Source organism: Plecotus auritus (assembly GCF_963455305.1).
Source record: "Plecotus auritus genome assembly, chromosome: 9".
Taxonomy (NCBI): domain Eukaryota; kingdom Metazoa; phylum Chordata; class Mammalia; order Chiroptera; family Vespertilionidae; genus Plecotus; species Plecotus auritus.
In genome coordinates, this window is record NC_137783.1 from 86224348 (window position 1) to 86245895 (window position 21548).

Below are 21548 nucleotides of genomic sequence, written 5' to 3' on the forward strand. Positions count from 1 at the left end.
AGTGTGTGGACTGTTGCTCTAACCACTGGTATACACAGACCAGGGCCTCAAAATCTTATTGAGTGAGATTCATAATTGACCTTTTCTCAAATTTAGAGTGATTATAAATTTTTATTCCAGAAACCTCGGCCTGTGAGTTAATCAAATAAGTCATTTGTTGTAGAATAAAAGAGTGACTAATTTTTATAATGCTTTTTAGAAAATACATTTATACATTTCAATGTATTTGTAAACACATGCAAGTTTTGAAACCTGTAGTCCTGTTAGCCTGATAAAATTTTAGACATATTTAGGAGAGTGTGTGAGTAGAACCAACCTTTTGAAAAAGTCTTGGAGCAGTCTTTGGGGTCTGGGAGGTGTGCAGGTGTCATTACTTAGCAAGGCACACAGTGTTGGAAATATCCCAGTAAATTTGTTTATGCATCTCCTTGCTGAACTGTCATGTGTATTTGTATAGGATGATGCCGATGTGGAATGGAAATTTGCAAGGGCCAAACTTTGGTTTTCCTACTTTGAGGAGGGAAGAACTCTTCCTGTTCCCTTCAACCTGGTGCCAAGTCCGAAGTCCCTGTTTTATCTCTTACTGAAGCTTAAGAAATGGATTTCTGAGCTGTTCCGGTGTCATAAAAAGGGTTTCCAAGAGGATACTGAGATGAACAAGGTAATTTGACTTGATAATTGTTTATTGTATTTTAAAATGCTGTGGCTATTTTATTTTTTTGAAATATGTTTTGTTTATTTTTTTAGAGAGAGAGGAAGGGAGAGGAAGAGAAAGAGAGAGAAACATTGATGGCTGCCTCTTTCACGCCCCCTACAGGGGATCAAGCCCACAACCTGGGCATGTTCCCTGACTGGGAATCGAACCAGTGACCGCCTGGTGCATGGGCTGATGCTCAACCAACTGAGCCACAATGGCCCGGACAAATACTATGGCTGTTACAACTACTGTAAAAAGAAACAGTCCATGGTAACATGTCCATTTATTCCTTATGTAGTCAGTTAGCTAATCATGTTCCTTTGACTTATGTCTGTTTAACAGGAGCACATTGGACATGTCCTGCTTAAAAGAATATAAGAAAATTTTATGAAATTTAACTAAAATAATGTAATACATTATTTGGAGCAGATACTGAAAGGGAGAGCTTTTCTGGGACCCATTTTTGCACTTGTGGCCATATGTCTCTCACTCACCTTCAATTTATACAGCTAGGCAAAGCATCAGGAGCTGATTATGACTTGGGGGAATTTGACTTTAAGTAACTTCTACATTGGAAAGTTCAGAAATCAACTGCTCACCTGCTTTGTGGGAGACTAGACTTGCAGTAAGTAGTTCAGGAAAGAAAGATGTAAGGGTACTCATTGGAAACAATAATCCCATGAGGCAATGCAATCTCAAGAAACCATAAAAGAGGTATATTGCTTAGATGAAGGGCTAGGAAGATCACAGTATGTTCAGAAATGTTTAGAGCACATGTGGAATATTGTATATAATTGTGTGTGTCGCGGGGGGCGGGGGCGGTGCTTACTCCACACAAAAACCCCTGCTGGGTGCAGAACTCTACATCTGGGAGGACTAGAGGCATCCAGAGGAGGAGTACCTGGATGGGGACAGGTGTGGATAGGGTGTCAGATGATGGCGAATTCAAGGAACTGGCTATTTCATTGGAAGAAGGAGGACTGGAGAGGAACATGAATATCTTTTGAATTCTCACTTTTGACTAGGAAGTACAATTGTTTTGTTTCTGTCCCTTCAAAAATAGGAAGAGAGGCAATAGATGAAAGTTGCAAATAGTTCAATTTTAGGTCTATGTAAAAACAAACTCGTCACAAAATCTGCCCAACAGGGTAGTGGGCTGTCTTATGAAGTAATAAGCCTCCTATCACTGAAAGTAATCAATATGCCGGATGACCAACATGACAATACATAAGGAGATATTCCTACAATGGGTGGTCAATTAAGCCAAATGTGTAAAAGTTCCTTGCAATTATAAGATTTTATCATTGAGTAAAAAGAAATTCTAACTCCTCCTCCATTTGCTACTTGGGGTTCTCAAGTGAATAATAAACTCTCTGAGCTCTAGTTTTCCCATCTGCGCTTTGAGGAGGGAAGAACTCTTCCTTTATGGGAATAAAGGGAATATCTACATTACGAAGATCAAATCAAATCAACATGCAAAAGTGCTTTGAGAATGCCAAAGCCCTCTTTAAATATCATTACTTTTATGATTATTTTGTGTTAGAATTTTGGAAAAATATGCCATTTATGCCATTTTCCCAGATGTATAACATAGAATATAGTGGGTTGAGTAGCAAAAATTTTCTTTACTTAATAACATTGTGATTAGAACTGCAATCTGAGATAATTCAATGTGCAAAGTAGATGTCTAAGCACTTACCAAAGGGAAGACCCCAATAAGAGTATTTTTCTCCTACTGAAATTTGCTAGAGGGTTAGACCAGATGGCCTTTAAAATATGGAATAAAGAAAGAGTAAAATGTAGTTAGCAATTATGCTCACTTTATTATCTATCTTTAAAAGAGAAATGAAGAAAAGAAATTTGGGATTTTGGGAAGTCATGAAGACCTTCCAAAATTATCACTTGACAGAAAACAGGTAAGATCATCTTTAAAAATATGAAGTCATGCATAGGCTTATATTTTCAGAGAAAAGAATAAATGTTCAGAAGCAATTTTAAGAAACAGAAATTAGACACATTAAAGAATTTAACTATTTTAACAATGCCCAAAGAATCTGTCATCGTGAGCTGGAAATAAAGCTATGTTCAAACAATCAACAAAAGGAATTATGTGTTTATTTAAGATATATTAGACACATATTTCTTATGGAAGATGGGATACAGGAATGATAGGAGAAAGGAGAAACATAGAGGAAGCCATCAGGGACTGATGGAGATGGGGTTAAACTAGCGGCAGCTCAGGTGGAGAGGATGCACAGCCAGAAGAGCCTCCTCGTTTGTCAGTAATCAAGAGGCTGTCAAAAAAGGTACCATGAGAATTCAATGGCTGTTGTTGTTGGCACAGTTCACAATGAGCAATGTGCCTCAGAAACGTGCTCCCTAATTTGGAGTGGCAGAACCCCCAATGATGGGAACATTTGCTTCCTTCTTGTAGCGTGCATATAGAGGTGCAAGAAATGCTTATTGAGACAGGGAAATTATACATGAGTTAATTAGGGGAAGGCCAGTGTATCAGAAGGATTTGCATTCAGTTGGATATAAAAAACCAAATCATGGTATTTTACAAGATAGTTTGTTTCCCCCCTCCCTCTTAACCCTCCAGAGGTGGGCACTACAGGGCTGTTGCCAGAGAGGGTCTCAGTGATTTTCTTGGATTTTTTTGTGGTAGTGAGATGCAAGATGACAGTTTCACTTCCAGCCATCACACCCACTTCTAGACACGAAGAAGGAATAAAGGCAAAGGAAAAGTGGGGCATGCCAGCTGACTGCCACCACTCTCAGAAGTGCTCCCAGTAATTCCTGTTGTTATATCTCATTTGCCAGAACTATGCTACAGTGTCTCTCCAGGGGACACAAATGCCGAAGAGGAAGGCTTTTTTGTTTTGTTTTTATACTATGTTTCCTCCACCAACACAGTAAGAATGCTCATAAGTATTGATATAGTAAGAACATGGAACTAAGTACGTAGAAGATTGGGATCTCATCACATCTCTACCTTTTTAGCAATTCATTTAACTTCTATGCACTTCAATTTCCTCATCTATAAAATAGGGATGATCAAGTTACACAAACCCATCACACAACAGTTAGGAAGATTACAATGGTACTTTGTAAATTACAAACACTATGCAAGTGTAAAGTACTTGTCATAGAGAAGTGGCTCTTTTGGTTATTTGGGTATAAGTAATTCAAAAAAAATTTTGCAAAACCAGGTCAGTGTAAGTTTGATTTACAGTTTTCCTATAAGAAACTACTTGTGCTAAAATTAGGATGAATACATGACACCCCAAATCATCAGACACATGTGAGAAAAATTCAAGGGGAATCAAATGCCTTTGTTTGTGATAGAAATTACAGTATCTCTCAAATCAAATAATATTATTTTCTTTAGTATCTCCAAAAATCTAGAAAATTAAATTTTATTTTAATCACCTGAAAATACATTTTATATACATTTAAAGATGTGTATTTTTATTTTTTATTATCTTTATTGTTGAAAGTGTTACAGATGTCCCCTTTAATTTCCCCATTGACCCCTCCATCCTGCTCCCACCGTCTCCCCAGGCCTTCACCTCACTGTTGCCTATACCCATGGGTTATGTCTATCTATAATAATAGAAGTGTAATATGCTAATTAGACCGGATGTCCTTCCAGACGTCCTTCCTTCCAGGCAAAGCCACAGCAGGAGGGGGCCGCAGTGGTGGTGGGCGGGGGCCAGGGCCAAGGCCCTTGCACAAATTTTGTGCATTGGGCCTCTAGTATGCATACAAAATTCTTTGGTTACTCTCTTCCCAAACCTCTCCTGCCTTTTCCTCTGAAATATGTCAGTCTGTTGAGTGCTTCAATATCTCTGATTCTATTTTGTTCATCAGTTTAGTTTGCTCATTAGATTCCATATATAAGTGAGATCATGTGATACTTGTCTTTCTTTAACTGGCTTATTTCCCCTAGCTAAGTGAAATCTAGGTTCCTCCATGCTGTCTCAAAGGGTAAGAGATCCTTCTTTTTTACAGTTGCATAGTATTCCATTGTGTTTATATATCATAGTTGTTGGTTTTTTGTTGTTGTTTTTTCATTCATCTACTGATGGGTACTAAGGCTGTTTCCAGATCTTAGCTATTGTAAATAATGCTGCTACAAATGTTTTATATCTTTTAAACAAGGCTTGGGTCACCTTATACTTTCCAATAGCACATATTTTAATCTTTAAGAGCAACCCTAAGCATGTGGTATCTGACCCTGATGTGGATTAACAACATGCTGATTCCAATATCAGTTAGTCATCTAGAGACCCTTTTGTGTAACTGTTTATTGTGGCAGCCATGGAGATGTGCCATTCATCTTTCTTGCAGGAGAGAGATGCTTCAAGTGTGGCCAGCTGATAGCCTTCAGTGCAGCCTCTTTGGGACCCCCCTCAGCCTTCCCCGAGTGGCCATGCTCTTCCGGTCCTGGGCATCTGTGGTCATCACAGGACGCCTTTGGCAGCAGTCTCAGAACTGCGCTCCCTGTTGGGCTGGCTGACTTGCCCAGACAATCTGTTTACCTTCTCTCTTTCCCAGGAGAGCTGAGCCTCACAATCTGGAAGCTTTTCAGCCTTCTCCTGCTCCCACTCCCCATGATCTCTCATAGGCATAATTCTAAAACATCTCACCCTTCTAACGTGGTCTTCAAGTTTGATTCCTGGGGGACCAAATCACCATAGTGTGTAATTTATTTTCCCTTGCCATGTAAGCTTGTGATGAACTCAGGTTGAGGCACATGTTCCATAGCTTGCTTTTTTTGTGATACATGAACTATACATCTTCCTGAGAAAATGTTTTTTTAAAGCAACTATGTATAGTTGCAAACATTTTTGCCTATTGTTACTGAGTTGGACCCTGATATGTGCTGAGAAAAACTCTCATGGTTCTTTCTTCCTTACTCAATTCATGTGGCTTTTGCTTATTCTTTATCATGAAATCTACGTCTAAAACGACAGAGTTTGTATTTCACTCGGTTCTTCTTTTTGACTCCTTGAAGGTGAAGGTGATTAGTTTGCTCAAACGCGCCCTTCACATCTGCTTCAAGTACACCATGGACATCAGTAGGATGAGCCCTATAAGTAGTCAAACCTTGTTTCTCAAACGTCTGCCATCTCAAACAATTCGGTTCTCCACCAAGTTGTTCACAGAAAAAATGTCTCAGTTGTGGACCAAAACTTCAGTTTTCAACCTGACAACCCTTTCATGCTGACACCTCAGCAGGACAAAAAGCATCTCTCAGGCAATAAACAAAGGAGAGACTGCTTTTGTTGCTGGTGAAATCCAATGACTAGCACAATTTTAAAACAAAAGAGCATTAATATTGCTAAGGGTGTGAAAGTGCTCACAAAATAACAAACACAGGCAATATTTGAATAGGTAGAAAAACTGTTGTTGATTGGATAAATGAAAAGCAATTAGCCAGTAATAGCATTTTGGAGGTAGTGATATATGAAAAAATTGTTTAAGGCTAGTAGGGGATGGTTTTGATAAATTTAAGAAAATAAGTATTTATTTATAGATTAAACAGTACATTAGATATTTAGTGTATAAAAGAAAGGTTAAAACAGGAAATCATTTGGAGGTCTGGAATGGATTCATTCAATTTACATTATTTCTAATGGACAAAAAATGATTCAGTTTTCAAACAAATCACTTCTTGAACAGCCTTCCAGAATGAATTAAGTTTGAGAACCCAGATCTCACTATATACTTTTTGAAACAAAGTAAGCAGACCTATTAATTATTTTCGACCATATCTTTCTGAAGGTCACTGACGTTGGTGGCTGCTGGCATGAGAGTTTCAGATATGCATTCTGAAAGGATACCATAAATTAAAATTTGATCCCTGCCATGCGGTGTTACATGTATAAATCTGAAATGCCAAGAAGTTTCTTGAATAACTGCTGTGCTCCAGCTCCAGAGCAGGTCACTTTTAGGTTGTCAGTTTTAGGTCAGGTGTGTACACCGTGTGCAGTCAGCAACATGGAGCAGACATGCATGTGTGTACACCGTGTGCAGTCAGCAACACGGAGCAGACATGCAGGTGTGTACACCTTGTGTAGTCAGCAACACGGAGCAGACATGCAGGTGTGTACACCTTATGCAGTCAGCAACACAGAGCAGACACACAGGTGTGTACACCTTGTGCAATCAGCAACACGGAGCAGACATGCAGGTGTGTACACCTTGTGCAGTCAGCAACATGGAGCAGACACGCAGGTGTTAACACCCTGTGCAGTCAGCAACACGGAGCAGACACGCAGGTGTGTACACCTGGTGCATCAGTCCACATGCAGCACAGACATGTTATTTTAGCATTATTGATCTGTTTATGCTGGGTGGACTCAGACGTGGCAATTTTAAAAAATCAGTTACATATCCAGGAACTCTAAACCCTGAACTTTTAATCAAGTCAGAGGCTATCTTTTTTTTTTCTTTTAATCCTTACCTGAGGATTTTTTCCCCATTGATTTTTAGAGAGAGTGGAAGGGAGGAAGAAAGAGAGAGATCAATGATAGACGCATTGATTGATTGTCTCCTGCACTGGGACTGGAGATCGAACCTGCAAGCCCGGTATGTGGCCTCGACCGGGAATTGAACTCATGACCCTTGGGTGCGAGGGGCCAACACTAACTACTGAGCCACCGGCCAGGGCAGAGGCTATCTTTCTAACCCTGTGGTGATACAATCACAGAAAGGAGTGGTTTCAGTTTGTCACTTTTGCTAGGACCACTTCTCTGGGTGAGTTTGTACAAGCTCCCAGCCCTCTTCAGGCCTGTTGAGTTACAGTCTCTCGCAGTGAGGCCTGGAAACTGGTATTTTAATAAGACCTCAGGAGATTTGGATGCTCATCTGGGTGTGGGAATCACTGAGTATTGCATTCCCTGAATAACTTAGTTGTGAGCTTGGACATGTCAGTAAAAAGCAGTATTTGTAAAGTATCTGCAGAATAACTTAACTAGATTAAAACTAACCATGAAATAGGCCCAAAGCCACAGAGCAGATATTTATGACTTTTGTATAATAACAACAGCTACTGACACTTGTAGAACACCTACTGTATGTCAAGCTACATATTCTACCTACCTTATCTCTATAATCCTCACAGTAGCTCTAGGAGGTTGGTGATACTATTTTCCCTATTTTATACAGGAAGAATGTGAGGATTAACAGAGGTGAAATGACTTGTCCAAAGTCCCATTTCAGACAAGTGACAAAGCCAGAATGCAAATTCACATCTACCTGACTCCAAAGCAAGAGGCTTACAGGCTCTATACCCCATGGCTTCATTTCACATCTGCATTTCCTGCCGACTCATATATTGCCTGTACCGTTAAGTTCATGGTTTTGCTCCTGGCCTCAGGCATTTCAGCTGTGGGGAATGGGAGACTCTCAGAACTGTTGCTATGTCCAACCACATAATAATTTCCAACGACTGACTGAAGCTTACTTGTTCCTCTTAATAAATAACAAACAAGGTACTGAGTGTTCCTCACTCTGATTGTACAAAGAGTTGAGAAATGTTAATAAACGAATTGTTAGAAAATGAAACAGAGAGAAAACATAAAGAATACAGGAAATGTGGTAGAAGGTATATTAAAAAGGAGAGGCAATGAATCATTCAGAATTGCAGTGTAGCCCGGCTGGTGTGGCTTAGTGGTTGAGCACCGACCTATGAACCAGGAGGTCACACACAGTTCAATGTGCCCTGTTAGGGCACATGCCCAGGTTGCAGACTTGATCCTTAGTGTGGCATGTGAGGGAGGCAGCAGATCAATGATTCTCTCTCATAATTGATGTTGCTAACTCTCCTCCTCTCTTCCTCTCTGAAATCAATAAAAATATATTTTAAAAAAGAATTGGAGTGTGCATTAATCTGTAACAAAGCTTATATCCAATCCTTCCTGCTTCTACTCAGCCAGGTTCCCCTCCCCACTCCCATCACATTGTACTTATTAATATGATCTATACTTATCCAGATCCCTAAGGTTTGAATATTATTCATATTGCAAATTGAACTCTCTTGACTTTCCAGTTTATTTCATTAGTGTACATAGAAACAATATGTTAGAATTTTCTGCCACCAAGTGGTAAAAATGCTTCTTTGCACATTGGGTAAGTTCCTCCTTACATACTATTTTTTGTATTATTCCATTTTAATGTGTTTATTGCATACCTGTTATGTATTTAGAAACGGATTAGAAATTTTTCTTAAAAATGTTTATTTGTATCCAAATTCATGTCTCATATTTAAAGCAGAACTAGTCATAAAAATGTTCCAAATAACTTTATAAATGTTTAGTCATATACCATTTCACTATACCCGTGGTTCCCAACCAGGGGTGGTTTTGCCCTCCCCAACCCCCACTGGCATCCCTAGGGTGCATTTGTAATAGAGACATATTTGGCTGTCACAACCAGAGAGGGTAACTGTTCCTGGCATAGAGTGGTTTAGAGGGCATGGATGCTGCTAAACATTCTGCAATACACAGAAAGCCCCCACAATAAAGAATTTTCTAGCCCAAAGTGTTAAAAATGTCTCAATTGAGAAACCTGGAACACAGTCCACTGCCTCCACACCTGGGAGATCTGTTAGGCTGAAACTGTGTGAACACACTAACTCCAGTCATTGGCTCTTCAAGATCTACCCTCTGGGAAATCCACAATCGTACACATTCTTAAGTGAACAGAGTTCTGTTTTCTGTTTTCCTGGTACTGTTACTTCCTCTGTATCACCCAGTGTATTACTTAGTAAGGCTTCTATCTGCCTTACGGCTTACAATGAATTCACTGTATTTCACATGTATCTTTATCATGTAGTTGAACTGCAACCTACTGGTTCATGAACCCAGATAGTTTTGTACATGCCTTGTATACCAAGGGGTCCAGAAACCAAGTGAGGCCCATTAGTGACCCAATAACACGTCTTCTTTCACTTACCTCACCAACCAGCAATGTTGAGCACTTGCCATCTGCTGGGCAGTGCTGGCACTAGGGACGTTGGGATGAACTAAAAAGTCCATCCTTCTATACAGCCTAGAGAATGCAGACAATACACATGGAACTAAGCCAGTGAATGTAATAATTGTAAGTTGTGAAGTGTGTTACGAAGGAAACAATCAAGAACTATTTTTCATGGGGTGGGCAAGAGAAGCTTTCCGATAAGCTTATGTTTTAAGCAAAAATCCAAAGGGTGAGCTATGGCCAGTGTGGCTCAGATGATTGGGCATTGTCCTGTGCACCATAGGGTTTCTGGTTCAATTATCAGCCAGGGCACATGCTCAGGTTGCAGGCTCGATCCCCAGTAGGGGGCATGTAAGAGGCAGCTGGTAGATGTTCTGCTCTCACATTGATGGTTTTCTTTCTCTCTCCCTCTCCCTTCCTCTTTCCCTAAAAATCAATAAAAATATTTTTTAAAAATCCAAAGGTGAGAGAGAGCTAGTCATCAAGGCAAAGAGCCAGGAAAAGAGGGTTTTAGGATTTGGAAACAGCAAACACAAAAGCCTTAAATTAGAAAAGAGCAAACGAAAGAAGTCCTGTATGACATTACTATAATAAGTTATTTTTAAAGGATTATCTCCAAGGGCATGGTGTGTCATGGAGCTGCCTTAATTGGGGATGATTTGGCATATCAAGTATCAAAGACCACACCACATTTGCCTTCAAAAAATCTATAGGGAGCAAAATTTTTTATTTTCCAATTTCCATGAACACCTATGGATGTACTGGTAGCCTCTAATAAAAAAATGAGCATCAGCCCTAACCAGTTTGGCTCAGTGGATAGAACGTCAGCCTTCGGACTGAAGGGTCCCAGGTTCGATTCCAGTCAAGGGCATGTACCTTGGTTGCGGGCACATCCCCAGTGGGGGTTGGGGGGTGTGCAGGAGGCAGTTGATCGATGCTTCTAACTCTCTATCCCTCTTCCTTCCTCTCTGTAAAAAATCAATAAAATACATTTTTTAAATTGCCTGCTTGTTTGCTGATTAGAAAAAATAAAAAAATGAGCATCAAATTAATGATTTTCAGAGGTCGTGAATTCATGAATAGGTGGTAAAGGATGTGCAAAGATTCCATTTGTCTGGATCTTTTCCCTCTGGTTATGAACCTGTCCTTACTCTCAATGTTTCATCATAAAAATAGGGATGAAAGTGAGCTTGAACGGAGCCATCACATTTAATGATGTCCTTAAGGTGTAAATTACAGTTGGAAAGCCAGAAATAATTATGGCATTATAAAAAGAAATGAATAATTATATTACTGAAAAATAAATTATATATTAAAATTATATTATTAAAATAGGCTTAAGCTTGCATAAATTTTACACATTCATTCATTAGGAGAACTTGAAGGACTACAGCGGTTACTAGATCACCCCTTCATTGTCAGAAGAGTTTCAGCACCTCGCCTAGTGTTCCACAGCTAACTCGTAGCAGAATCAGATTTGCATCTTTAGGTCTCCATCAAGTGCTCTTAAGAATCTAAGCTGCCTCTCTTTGGTCAATTGTATAATTTTACCTTAATGGTTTTCAAAGTAAATATAATATAATGATACACTTTACTGATATTTTTAGAGGGTGAAGAAAAAAGAAAATAGCTTTGTGAAAAAAATGCTATCTGTACTATCAAAATTACAAGTTGTTTTTCATAAATTTTGTCAGCCTTGTGATATTTTCTTATTACTATAATTCAGCTAGACCATAATTGTTTAAATTCTTCGTTGGTACCCATAACTTAGCACAGTACCTTACATATAGAAGACATTTAATACATGCTTGTTCGATGGATGAATGTGTACATAGCTGTTTTAATTCAGTATACAGGCATTTAAAGATCAAAGCTGTAATACTTTCAGCAATAAAGATGAATTTTTAAAAATAAAAATAAAGATTAAAGTATTAAAGTCAAGGATTTTAATTGAGTCTCATTGAGCTGTATATATAGCAACTTAGATGTCATTGGGAAATATCTCTGAAGACAATCTTAAAGTTTCTCATCCCCTGTAAATAGTTGTGTACCCAAAACATACAAATTTTGGAGCTACTCTGTTCAACTTGGATTATCCTTGTTTTTTGTAAAATCATTTTTTTCTCTTTAGAAAGTGACTTGAAAAGTTTTTTAATCTTCCTCTTAGCATGTTAACATGGTATGTTAAAATCTTTATTGCAGATTGCTTCCTTTGTTATTTGCCCATTCAAGCAAGTATATTACTTTAAAAGTGCTTCCCAAGTTGGATACTATACAGATCCTAAAAGTTAAATGGATTCATTAGTGTGTTTTTTTGGCACCTGAATTCTGTCCCACAACAGTCTCATCCTGGCATTTCTCAGGAGGCCCAGCACACCCCACTGCAGCATGGATGTTTTAGTCAGTCAGGATTTCTGAGGTCATCACCATTATTTCTCCAACTCGTCTGCCTCTTCCTCTGTCACAGATGTGTCTGTGGGAAGGTTAAAACGTGGTTCTCATGGCAACATGATTGATGCACAAAGTCTAAAAAACTCCTCGGATGACCTCTAATAGTTATTGAGAGACTGAACACACCTTAAGTGCCTGTGATTTTTCTTGGAAGATAGAACAATAAGCAAGTGAAGTTAAAGTGGTACTATATATATATCTACATATCTATATGTTGATATATAGAGATAGATTATTTATATGTACTATATAAAACTTAGTTCATTTATATGACTAATAAATCTAATCACATTTTTTAAAACTTAGATAAGAATAAATTTCTATTTTTTTTCAAATTGCAGCTTGAGCATAGTAAAGAATCAAGTATAAGAAGCTCAGAAGATTTCCAGTTAAATAGTTTCAGTAATCCTCCAAGGCAGTATCAGGTAAGCATGAATTTTTAAGGAATAAGATTATTAATTTATAAAATACAGAATCTCAAACTATGTAATTCTTTAAATGAAAATTATATTTTTCTCAATATCAAAATAATGAATTAATTCAACAAGTATTTACTGAGTAACTACCCTGTTCCAGGTACTTACTAAGTACTGGAAATACAAGGGTAAACAAAATAGATGAAGCCCTGGCATCATGGGGCTTAGAGTCTTCATGCTCATTGTAAAAAGTCTACCCTTATTAAAACCATAAAGAGGAGAGTAAAATCCACCTCAAACCTACCACTGAGGAATAAAGATTACTTACTTTTGCTGAATATTTTGCCAGATGATTATATACATGAGTATAATTTTACATTTATTAATATTATTATATAAATGTATATATAATATATAAATGAATTAATAATACTTATGTGATGAGCAATAGTTTTTCATTTCATAAAACATATATTCATAATGATTTTAATGGATATGTAATACTCACTTATACAAGTATATGATAATTTATTAAAATAATCCCTGCCCTGGCCTGTGTGGCTCACTTGGTTGGAGCATTGTCCCAAACACCAAAAGGTGGTGAGTTCAGTCCCTGGTTGGGATGCGTGCAGAAGGTAACCCATTGATGTTTCTCTCTCACATCAATTTCTCTCTCTCTCCCTCTCAAATCAATTAAAAAAAAAACCCTGGCTGGTGTGGGTCAGTGGGTTGGGCATCGTCCCATATAGCGAAAGGTTGCTGCTTCAATACCTGGTCAGGGCACATGCCCGAGTTCTGGGCTCCATCACAGGTGGGAGGCGGGGAGGGGGTGGCATGCAGGAGGCACCCTGTGATGTTTCACTCTCACATCAATATTTCTCTCTCTCCCTCTTTCTTTCTCTCTAAAATATCAATAAATATATTTAAATATATTTTTAAAATAAAGTAATTTAGAATAATCCCTTATTGATGGACATGTAAGGGTTTATTTTTCTACTATTATGTAGCATTAACATGAATATATTTATCCATGGACCCAATTACACCCTTGGAATAAGTTCTTGAAAGTGGAATTTTACTGTCTACCATTTCCTTTTGGGCTTAGGTCAGTGGTCGGCAAACTGCGGCTCGCAAGCCACATGCGGCTCGCGAGCCGCGGTTTGCCGCTCTGTTGACTAATGAGTTTGCCGATCACTGGACTAGACTAAATGTTACCGTGTAGTTGGGAGCTGTGAGGATTAGGCAATTGTGGCATATTGTGTGCAAAGAGGGAAAGGGTAGTATATGACAGTGGTCGGCAAACTCTTTAGTCAACAGAGCGGCAAACCACAGCTCGTGAGCCGCAGTTTGCCGACCACTGGCTTAGGTAATTTAGCTATATCTTCACTCAGGACTTCCTGCACATGTGCTGAGCCTTCTACTTTTCATGAAAAGTATGTAGTAAACACACATCCTTATGGAAGAAGTCCTGGTACTGGAGGAACTATTACATTGACACTGGCCATTTGTAAATTAGAAAGCACAAAATCAAAGCTGTCTATGTCTTTTAGTAAGGGAGGGGAAAAAAACATGAGTTTTCTCCCATTTGCTTAATTTTCCATTTCCACCTGCAATGCTGCATACCTTTAATCTGTCCACTGAAAGGCTGTGTTTTGTCCTAACACTTCTCAAATAAAATAAAAGCAATGAATCAAGGATTAGATGTTTGTTCGGAACTTGCTCTTTTCTGCAGAATTAATTTTTGAGTCATTAATTCAGGTGATGTATGCATTCTCTGGTAAATCATCTTCATCTTTGATAACAATCACTTCTAAAGTGCTTGATAAAGAGAGAATGACTGAAATTTATTCCAAATGAGAGATTTGTCATCAACATAAAACTGAGATGGATTTGGATTTTTTCTCTTTCTAGAAAATAATGAAGAGGCTCATTAAAAGATATGTTCTGAAAGCCCAGATCGATAAGGAAAGTGACGAAGTGAATGAAGGTGAGCCAGGATGTGGGCTTGATGCAGAGCCGAGGGAGGGCAGGAGGGAAGGGCCTGGGAAGAGTAAGCTTCAAGAAGAGAATACGGGTTCTCACAAATTGTTGATACCAGTAAGATCTCAGGCAACAGGCTATTTCTGCACAGTTCAGGGCAGATGCGGCTAGTTAGATAAGTAAGGATTGTTTTTATGGGGGCTTGGAGGGAGGAGGAAGTGGTTAGGAAAAGTGAGGGGCTGTTCCTCCCAAACCCCAAAACACTTGCCACCAGTGTTTTCCTTTAATTTACTCTCAAAGTAAATTATAAATTTGCTATAATTTTTTTCTATAATCTTTTCATTACCTGAAATACGTAGCTGACAAAATAGAAATCTGCTGGTTAGGAAGTTACTTCCTTCAGAAGGATTCAACATACAGATGTGCATGGATTTGAGACTGATTTCACTCAACCCCAGAATTGCTAGTTACTCTGCATTACATAGTGACAGTACACTTGTCACTCTTGTTGTTTTTTTTCAAAGGGGAACTGAAGGAAATTAAACAGGACATCTCAAGTCTCCGCTATGAACTCCTGGAAGAAAAAACTCAGAATTCGGAAGATCTAGCAGAACTTATTAGAAAACTTGGGGAGAAATTACCATTGGAACCAAAACAAGAGGAAAGCAAGAGATAATGCAAAGACTTCCCTAAAATCCATATTTATTTGTCCACTTGAAACCATATTATTTTCTGATTTATTTTTTTAAGTGCCAATGTGACCACCTTTTAAACAAGAAAATGTTCAAAGATAACTTGGGTCATGCTATCATCTAGTTCCCTAACATTTAATATTTTTCATGGGTAAATGTCATCATTCGGGCTAAAGAGTGCAGATCACGGTGGAAATTCTGCCAGTCGTTTGGTGCTTGTTTTATAAACTGCTTTCTTGGGTGTAACTGCGTTGGTGTGGTTGCTGCGTAGTGTCTGCCCGGGAATCATCGCAGCTGGCAGGGGCATTTCCCCTGATGGTGATTTCAGGCACCTCCTTGCCTGCTCTGTGGATCCCCTATAATCTAAAGGAAAAACCATCTGTGACCATTAGGGAATGCTGTTTAATCACCTATCCTGCTTAGCCCCTACAGAATAAGATTGATAAAGTCTGTGCAAAATGGGATTAAATCTTTCCTGTACTTTTTGATTCATCTCTTTGAAAACATTATATTTACTAGTGAAAAAGTACTTCCTCCACTGAACCCTGGAATCATGCCTCAGGTGCATGTGTGTGTGTGTGTGTGTGTGTGTGTGTGTGTGTGTGTGTGTGTAGGAAATGCTCACCCTATTTTCTTTTGCAGTTGATATAAACCCTCTAAAGCTCTTTACATTATAATTTTTTGTTGTGACTAAACAATTGTGGTCATTCAGTCCAGTTATAGCACAATTTTGGGCCATTTCTGAGGGCCTTTGCAGGTGAATTCCCAGATTTTGCATCAAATATAAAGAAAAAAAAGTGCTGAAGGAACTTGCAAATACTTATCTCTTATTGTCATTATGTTCTACCCTCCTCTCAAAATATATGAAACAGAACTTTGCATTCGTGAGCATTCACCAGAAGGTTTTTACTACAGATGATGTGAGGCAGCAGCTAAAACAAGGAAAAGAGAACTGAAGGGTCATCCATTCAACTTCGCAAAGGCTGTCAATATTTAGATGATGCTGGGCATTAGCTGAAAGTGCAGCTTTAAATTCAATAAGGAAGGGTTTCAAATGCAAAAATGAAACTTCATTTTAAAACTAAAATGTCACAGAAAATCTGTTCAGCCCCAAATTTGACGAAATTAAATCAAAGGACTTTTATGTAACCAGCAGAAAATATAGCTGCAATTTTGTATTCAGTGGTTTTGTATTTGTGGGTAATATTTATTAAGTTATTTACTGACACAGGAAAGGTCTGTTTTCAAATGTTTCGTGACAATATTTGAATCAGAAGTTGCAAAAATCAACCTCATACCAAATGCATTATCAGCTAATTAAAATAATCCAACATCCACAAAGCTTGTGTTGTGCATGCACGAGATGGGCCTCCATGCCTGGAGTCAGCAGATTTTCTTCAGAGGGCAGCTGGATTGGCACCTCTTCTCATTTCTTTTTCATTGAAAGATGAATAGAGCACCCCACCATATTTTAAGAAAGGTTTTAGAGAGCTTAACTGAAGGCACAGTGTCAATGGATCGTCATGAACATGATGGTCCCTCATATGTCTCAAGACCCCCGGTTTTAAATCCTGTGTTCACATGGCAGCCAGCTTAACCTTTAGAAATAAAGTGAGTAGGAAGCAGAGATGTAGTTATGCAACTGCTGTCTTTCTGTCATGTTTCTCCTCTCCGACGTGCTTTTCTGGAGGTTTGGCTGTCAGGATGGGGCATGCTGCCTGGCACTGACTACCCAGCTGCTTTCTGGGGGCCAAGCCATGGCCCCTCCTCAGGGCAAACCTACCACCAGTGAGCAAATCAACCCTGTGTTTGTACCTCGATGCCTAGTTTTACTCTCTGCCATTCTCATTAGTCTGAAACTGAGAAGTAACACAAATTTGATATGATTTTTACTAGGCATATAAAATGAATTACCAGAATCTTGTCTGCTTAAAACTTTTTTCCAGGGATGAAAGGAATAGAAAATCAGTGTCTGACCTCAATGAGCTCGCCACCAAGTAAAGAAATGAGAATTAATACAACTGCAAGAAATGTTTACTGAGCAGCTACCCTGGCCCAGTTATTGTGGTAAATGCTTTCCATACACGATTTAATCTAACTCAATGCTTACAACAACCGAATGAGGTAAATTCTATTTACCTCCATAAATTGAGAAAACTGAGATTTTTAGAGATAAGTAACTCACACCAAGAGTGTCAGCCCAGGAACAAAACCCAGGCCTACCTTGCAGCAGACACCTCACACTTACCTGGGGTCTTGGCTGACTATAATGGAGTGTGGTTGTCTCATTGTGACACTTACATTTTAATCCCTGGGTGAGGACACATGGGCTGTACCTGAAAACCCCAAGTTCCATTACATACCCAGCCCAGAGACAGACAAAAGCATTAATCAAGGCTTTGGGTAAAGAGAAGATTTGGCTTCAAAAGGATCGTAGTTATTAAAAAAGAAGAAGAAGAAGAATGAAAATGAAGATGTACAGTGAGTGGGTGGAGATAGTGTGAGCCAGGCCAAGAGTTAGGCCTGAGTGGGATACTTGGAAGCTTTTCAGAGAGAGTGTGTGTGTGTTCAATGACTGTGGCTCATTGAGGAGAACAGATTGACTATTTGGGAAGTCTATCCCACCCATCCAAGCTTATTCCAGTAGGAAAGAATTTTATCACCATGTAAATAGTAAAAGCAAACCATCCATTCCATTAAAATGCAAGGTCTGTATGATAGTATTTGCCAACCACATAGACTGACAGGGGAGCTTCAGGACATGGAAGAGATGATCCTCCACATGCCACATTCGAAGGATGGTCCCCATCTGCTCTGACTCTGACAGGCAGACATAGTCGCCTTCTCTACTATGAAACCTTCCTGTGTCATCAAGTTCCAGGAGGGTTTATGAGAGTCACACTGGCTGTCCCTGCCACTCTGTTGAATGGTGCTTGATGACCAGCTATGGGATAGTTTTGTTCTCATATTAGTATCATTTGATGGATAATCAATTTATGCAGTGTAAGTGAATTATAGGGATGTTGATTCATGGTTTTCAAACTTCATGAAAATGATGTATCAAGTTGCCACATTATTCAATGGTCAGGGGTATTATACCTATTCAAGAGGTCATCTTATCTAATAAAGAGGGAATATGCTAATTGACCATCACACCATCACAAAGATGGCGGTGCCCAGTCCTCTCAGCCTCGCCGGGACAGCAGGCGCACAGCACAGCTGGGCCCGCCCCCAGGTGGGTCCAGCCGCTCTGAGCGCCTGCCTCTGGAGTCCCCCAGTCCCCTCAGCCCCCCAGCCACCCAGGGCTGCCCAAGGTTCAGGTAACCAGGACCAGCCGAGGTTTGCACTGCCAGCAGTGGCAGCAGCAGAGGTGTGATGGGGGCGTTGCCTTCCCCTGATTGCTGGGTTGCCTCCCGCCCCTGAGGGCTCCCAGACTGTGAGAGGGGGCAGGCTGGGCTGAGGGCCCCCCGCTTCCAGTGCATAAATTTTCATGCACTGGGCCTCTAGTCCTACCTAATAAAGACAGAATATGCAAGTTGACCGTAACTCTGTGACAAAGATGGTGGCATTCACAGCCAATAAGGAGGGAATATGCAAATTGACACAACAAGGCAAGAGGCGGAAGGCGGCTCCTGGCCGGAGAGAAGGCAGTGCTGGCAGCCAGGGGAAGGAAGGCCTATTCTTGCATGAATCTTCGTGCATCAGGCCTCTAGTATATTCATAATAGTCATAGTATTCCCCAAGTATAATGTTATCTGGGGCCTTGCAGTAAAAATCAGAGAAAAATTGGTATGTATAGAATCTAAGAATTTCTCCTTTCTTCTGCTTCCAGTATCCATGCTATAAGCATAGGCTTTTCCCACTGATGAACTGTCGGAACAGTGTGTGATGGGTGGACAGACAGTCATGTCCTCTAGCACAGGCTCAGGACAGCGTGAATTTTGCTTTCCTAATCATTCGAGAAAACCTTGGTGATGACATTCAGGAAGTGAGTCTTGCGCTTCACTGCCCTGCATTTTGTCCCGATCATTGTCCATGAAAATAGACTTTCATGTCACCATAAGAACAATCTCAGGCCAAAGTCAGTTCAGGTATCATCATGTCTCAGCCTGAGAAGCGATGGGTGGTGCTGTGCTTTCGTGTTAACCTTTCCAGTATGCTGTGAGTCAGCCATCTGACATTTACCCTCCACTCTCTTTCAGAAAATGGACTGTCCCTGAAAATCATTGGGAAAGGTCAAATTTTAGTGTTGCCTTATATTTCAAAAAATGTTAATGTCATATTGCTGCTACTATCTGTTGACATGTAAAAGAACATATACACAAATAAATGCATATATAGTTTGTCAGGATGTAGAATATATAATATATGCATGTTATATACATAAAAGCAAAGATACTCTTCAAAGCATTGTTATAATCCCAGGGAAAAACATTATGCTGTAAATATATATTTTTTGTTTCTTTTTTCACCATCCTTTCCTTTTTAATTTCAAGGATTTCAACTTCTTTCTAGTCTCTGTATAGTATCTACCTCTTCTGCCGAGTTCTTTAAAGCCTAGCAGTCTAGAATCTGGAGCCAGAACATGTGGGCTTGAATCCAAGCTCTAGCAGTTATCAGCTGGACAATCTTCACTAAGTTTCTTAACCTTTCTGTGCCTCATTATTCTACAGATAAAAAACCAGCGTCATCTCCCATGTAGAGTTTTTATGAGGATGAAATGAGTTAATACACCTTATATGTCAGCATCCAACTAATGTTAGCAATTGTAGAGAAAGAATGTGACTCTCAAATTCCCTTTTCCACTCTGTCTTAAACCTCATAAAATCTAGTGAAATTTGGGTTTCAACTTGTGTTTCTCTAGTTAATTGATACATAATATTTGGAACACTGTTTTTTGTTTTGTTTTTTAAATATATTTTATTGATTTTTTACAGAGAGGAAGGGAGAGGGATAGAGAGTTTGAAACATTGATGAGAGAGAAACGTCGATCAGCTGCCTTCTGCACACCCCCCTCCTGGGGATGTGCCCGCAAACAAGGTACATGCCCTTGACCGGAATCGAACCTGGGATCCTTGAGTCCGCAGGCCGACCCTCTATCCACCGAGCCAAACCGGTTAGGGCGGAACACTGTTTTAAGAAAGATTCCAGGTTCCTCACAGGGTCAGTGGGACAGAATGACATTGAGACAATTAACAATGCTTGCCACAGACATGGAAAGTTGCTTCCTAGGCCATATATTTGCCATCATCCTTGAAGAAAATGAATCATCTTTGAACACTATTTGGGAAAATTTCAAGACATTTATTACTTTTGATTGTAATATTCTTACATCATTTTATAATAGTATCATAAGATGATTTGGGACAGGTACCATATTAGACCCAACTCATAAAATTTTTATTTAATACCTATTGTAGTTATTTCAATGTGCTGGGTAATGCCAGCAGCAGTACTTAGAAACAGAATACAAGTCGCCGATTTATAAGCCACAGACCTAATTCATACAAGCTGGGTCCATAAGGTCTCTTTTCATTTATTCACCCCAGATAGCTACCCAACGCTTGAGAAGAGATTCTTCAACATCCACAAGGGGGGAAGTGAAGCCTGGACAAACTTGTTAGGTTTAGTTTGCCGGCTACAGTTTGTGGTTTCATCTTAGTTTTTAGAGGATGTACCAAACCCATGTAAGGAAGTCTGGGTACTGCCTACTCATTGGGTAGTTTCTAATTGATGTTTTAGAGGGTAAGAAACTTGACTCATTCATTTCATACTTTTTTAGAATACATTTTTATTGATTTCAGAGAGGAAGGGAGAGAGAGAAACATCAAAGATGAGAGAGAATCATTGATCGGCTGCCTTCTACACACCCCCTCCCGGGGATTGAGCCCACACCCCAGGCATGTGCCCTGACCAGGAACCGAACTGTGACCTCCTGGTTCAATAGGTTGATGCTCAACCACGGAGCTACACTGGCAGGCCATACTTTTGTTTAATAAGAAATTTATCCTTTGACTCAAGAAGTTAAAGTAAGTAATGAATTAACCACATGCCAGTTTTTCTTTATTAATTCATTTATGGGTCTATCCTATCAAGTTTCCTCACAGACATGATCAGCCATCATTCATTATTGGCTAATAGGACAGTTAACCCCTTGGCTGGTGGCAGGAGTTCATTTAGCCTCATTAATGAGGAAGACACAGGCAGACTGTCCAGTGTGTTGCTTCTTCCTGATGCTGTCCATTCTGAGACCTAATTCCCTTTCCTCATAAATCCCCAACTCAGTGGGGTTTGACCCTGAGATACGTATAAGTTTTTCACTCT

General features: G+C 39.5%; 1 protein-coding gene across 3 annotated transcripts in view; it reads left to right on the forward strand.

Annotated features, from left to right (window-relative positions):
• The window catches only part of TRPC6 (transient receptor potential cation channel subfamily C member 6), a gene marked incomplete at its 5' end in the record, with an annotated part of 99764 nt that extends 83995 nt beyond the window's left edge, over positions 1 to 15769 (forward strand). For 2 of the 3 annotated variants that reach the window (XM_080640527.1, XM_080640529.1), the window contains 5 exons: positions 458 to 661; positions 2539 to 2613; positions 12478 to 12561; positions 14464 to 14539; positions 15057 to 15769. In XM_080640527.1, coding sequence (XP_080496653.1) covers positions 458 to 661; positions 2539 to 2613; positions 12478 to 12561; positions 14464 to 14539; positions 15057 to 15208 — 591 coding nt within the window. In that variant the 3' untranslated portion in view covers positions 15209 to 15769. The remainder of the gene's footprint in view (positions 1 to 457; positions 662 to 2538; positions 2614 to 12477; positions 12562 to 14463; positions 14540 to 15056) is intronic. The other variant, XM_080640528.1, reaches the window with a different exon arrangement.
• Between the last annotated feature and the right edge of the window lie 5779 nt (positions 15770 to 21548).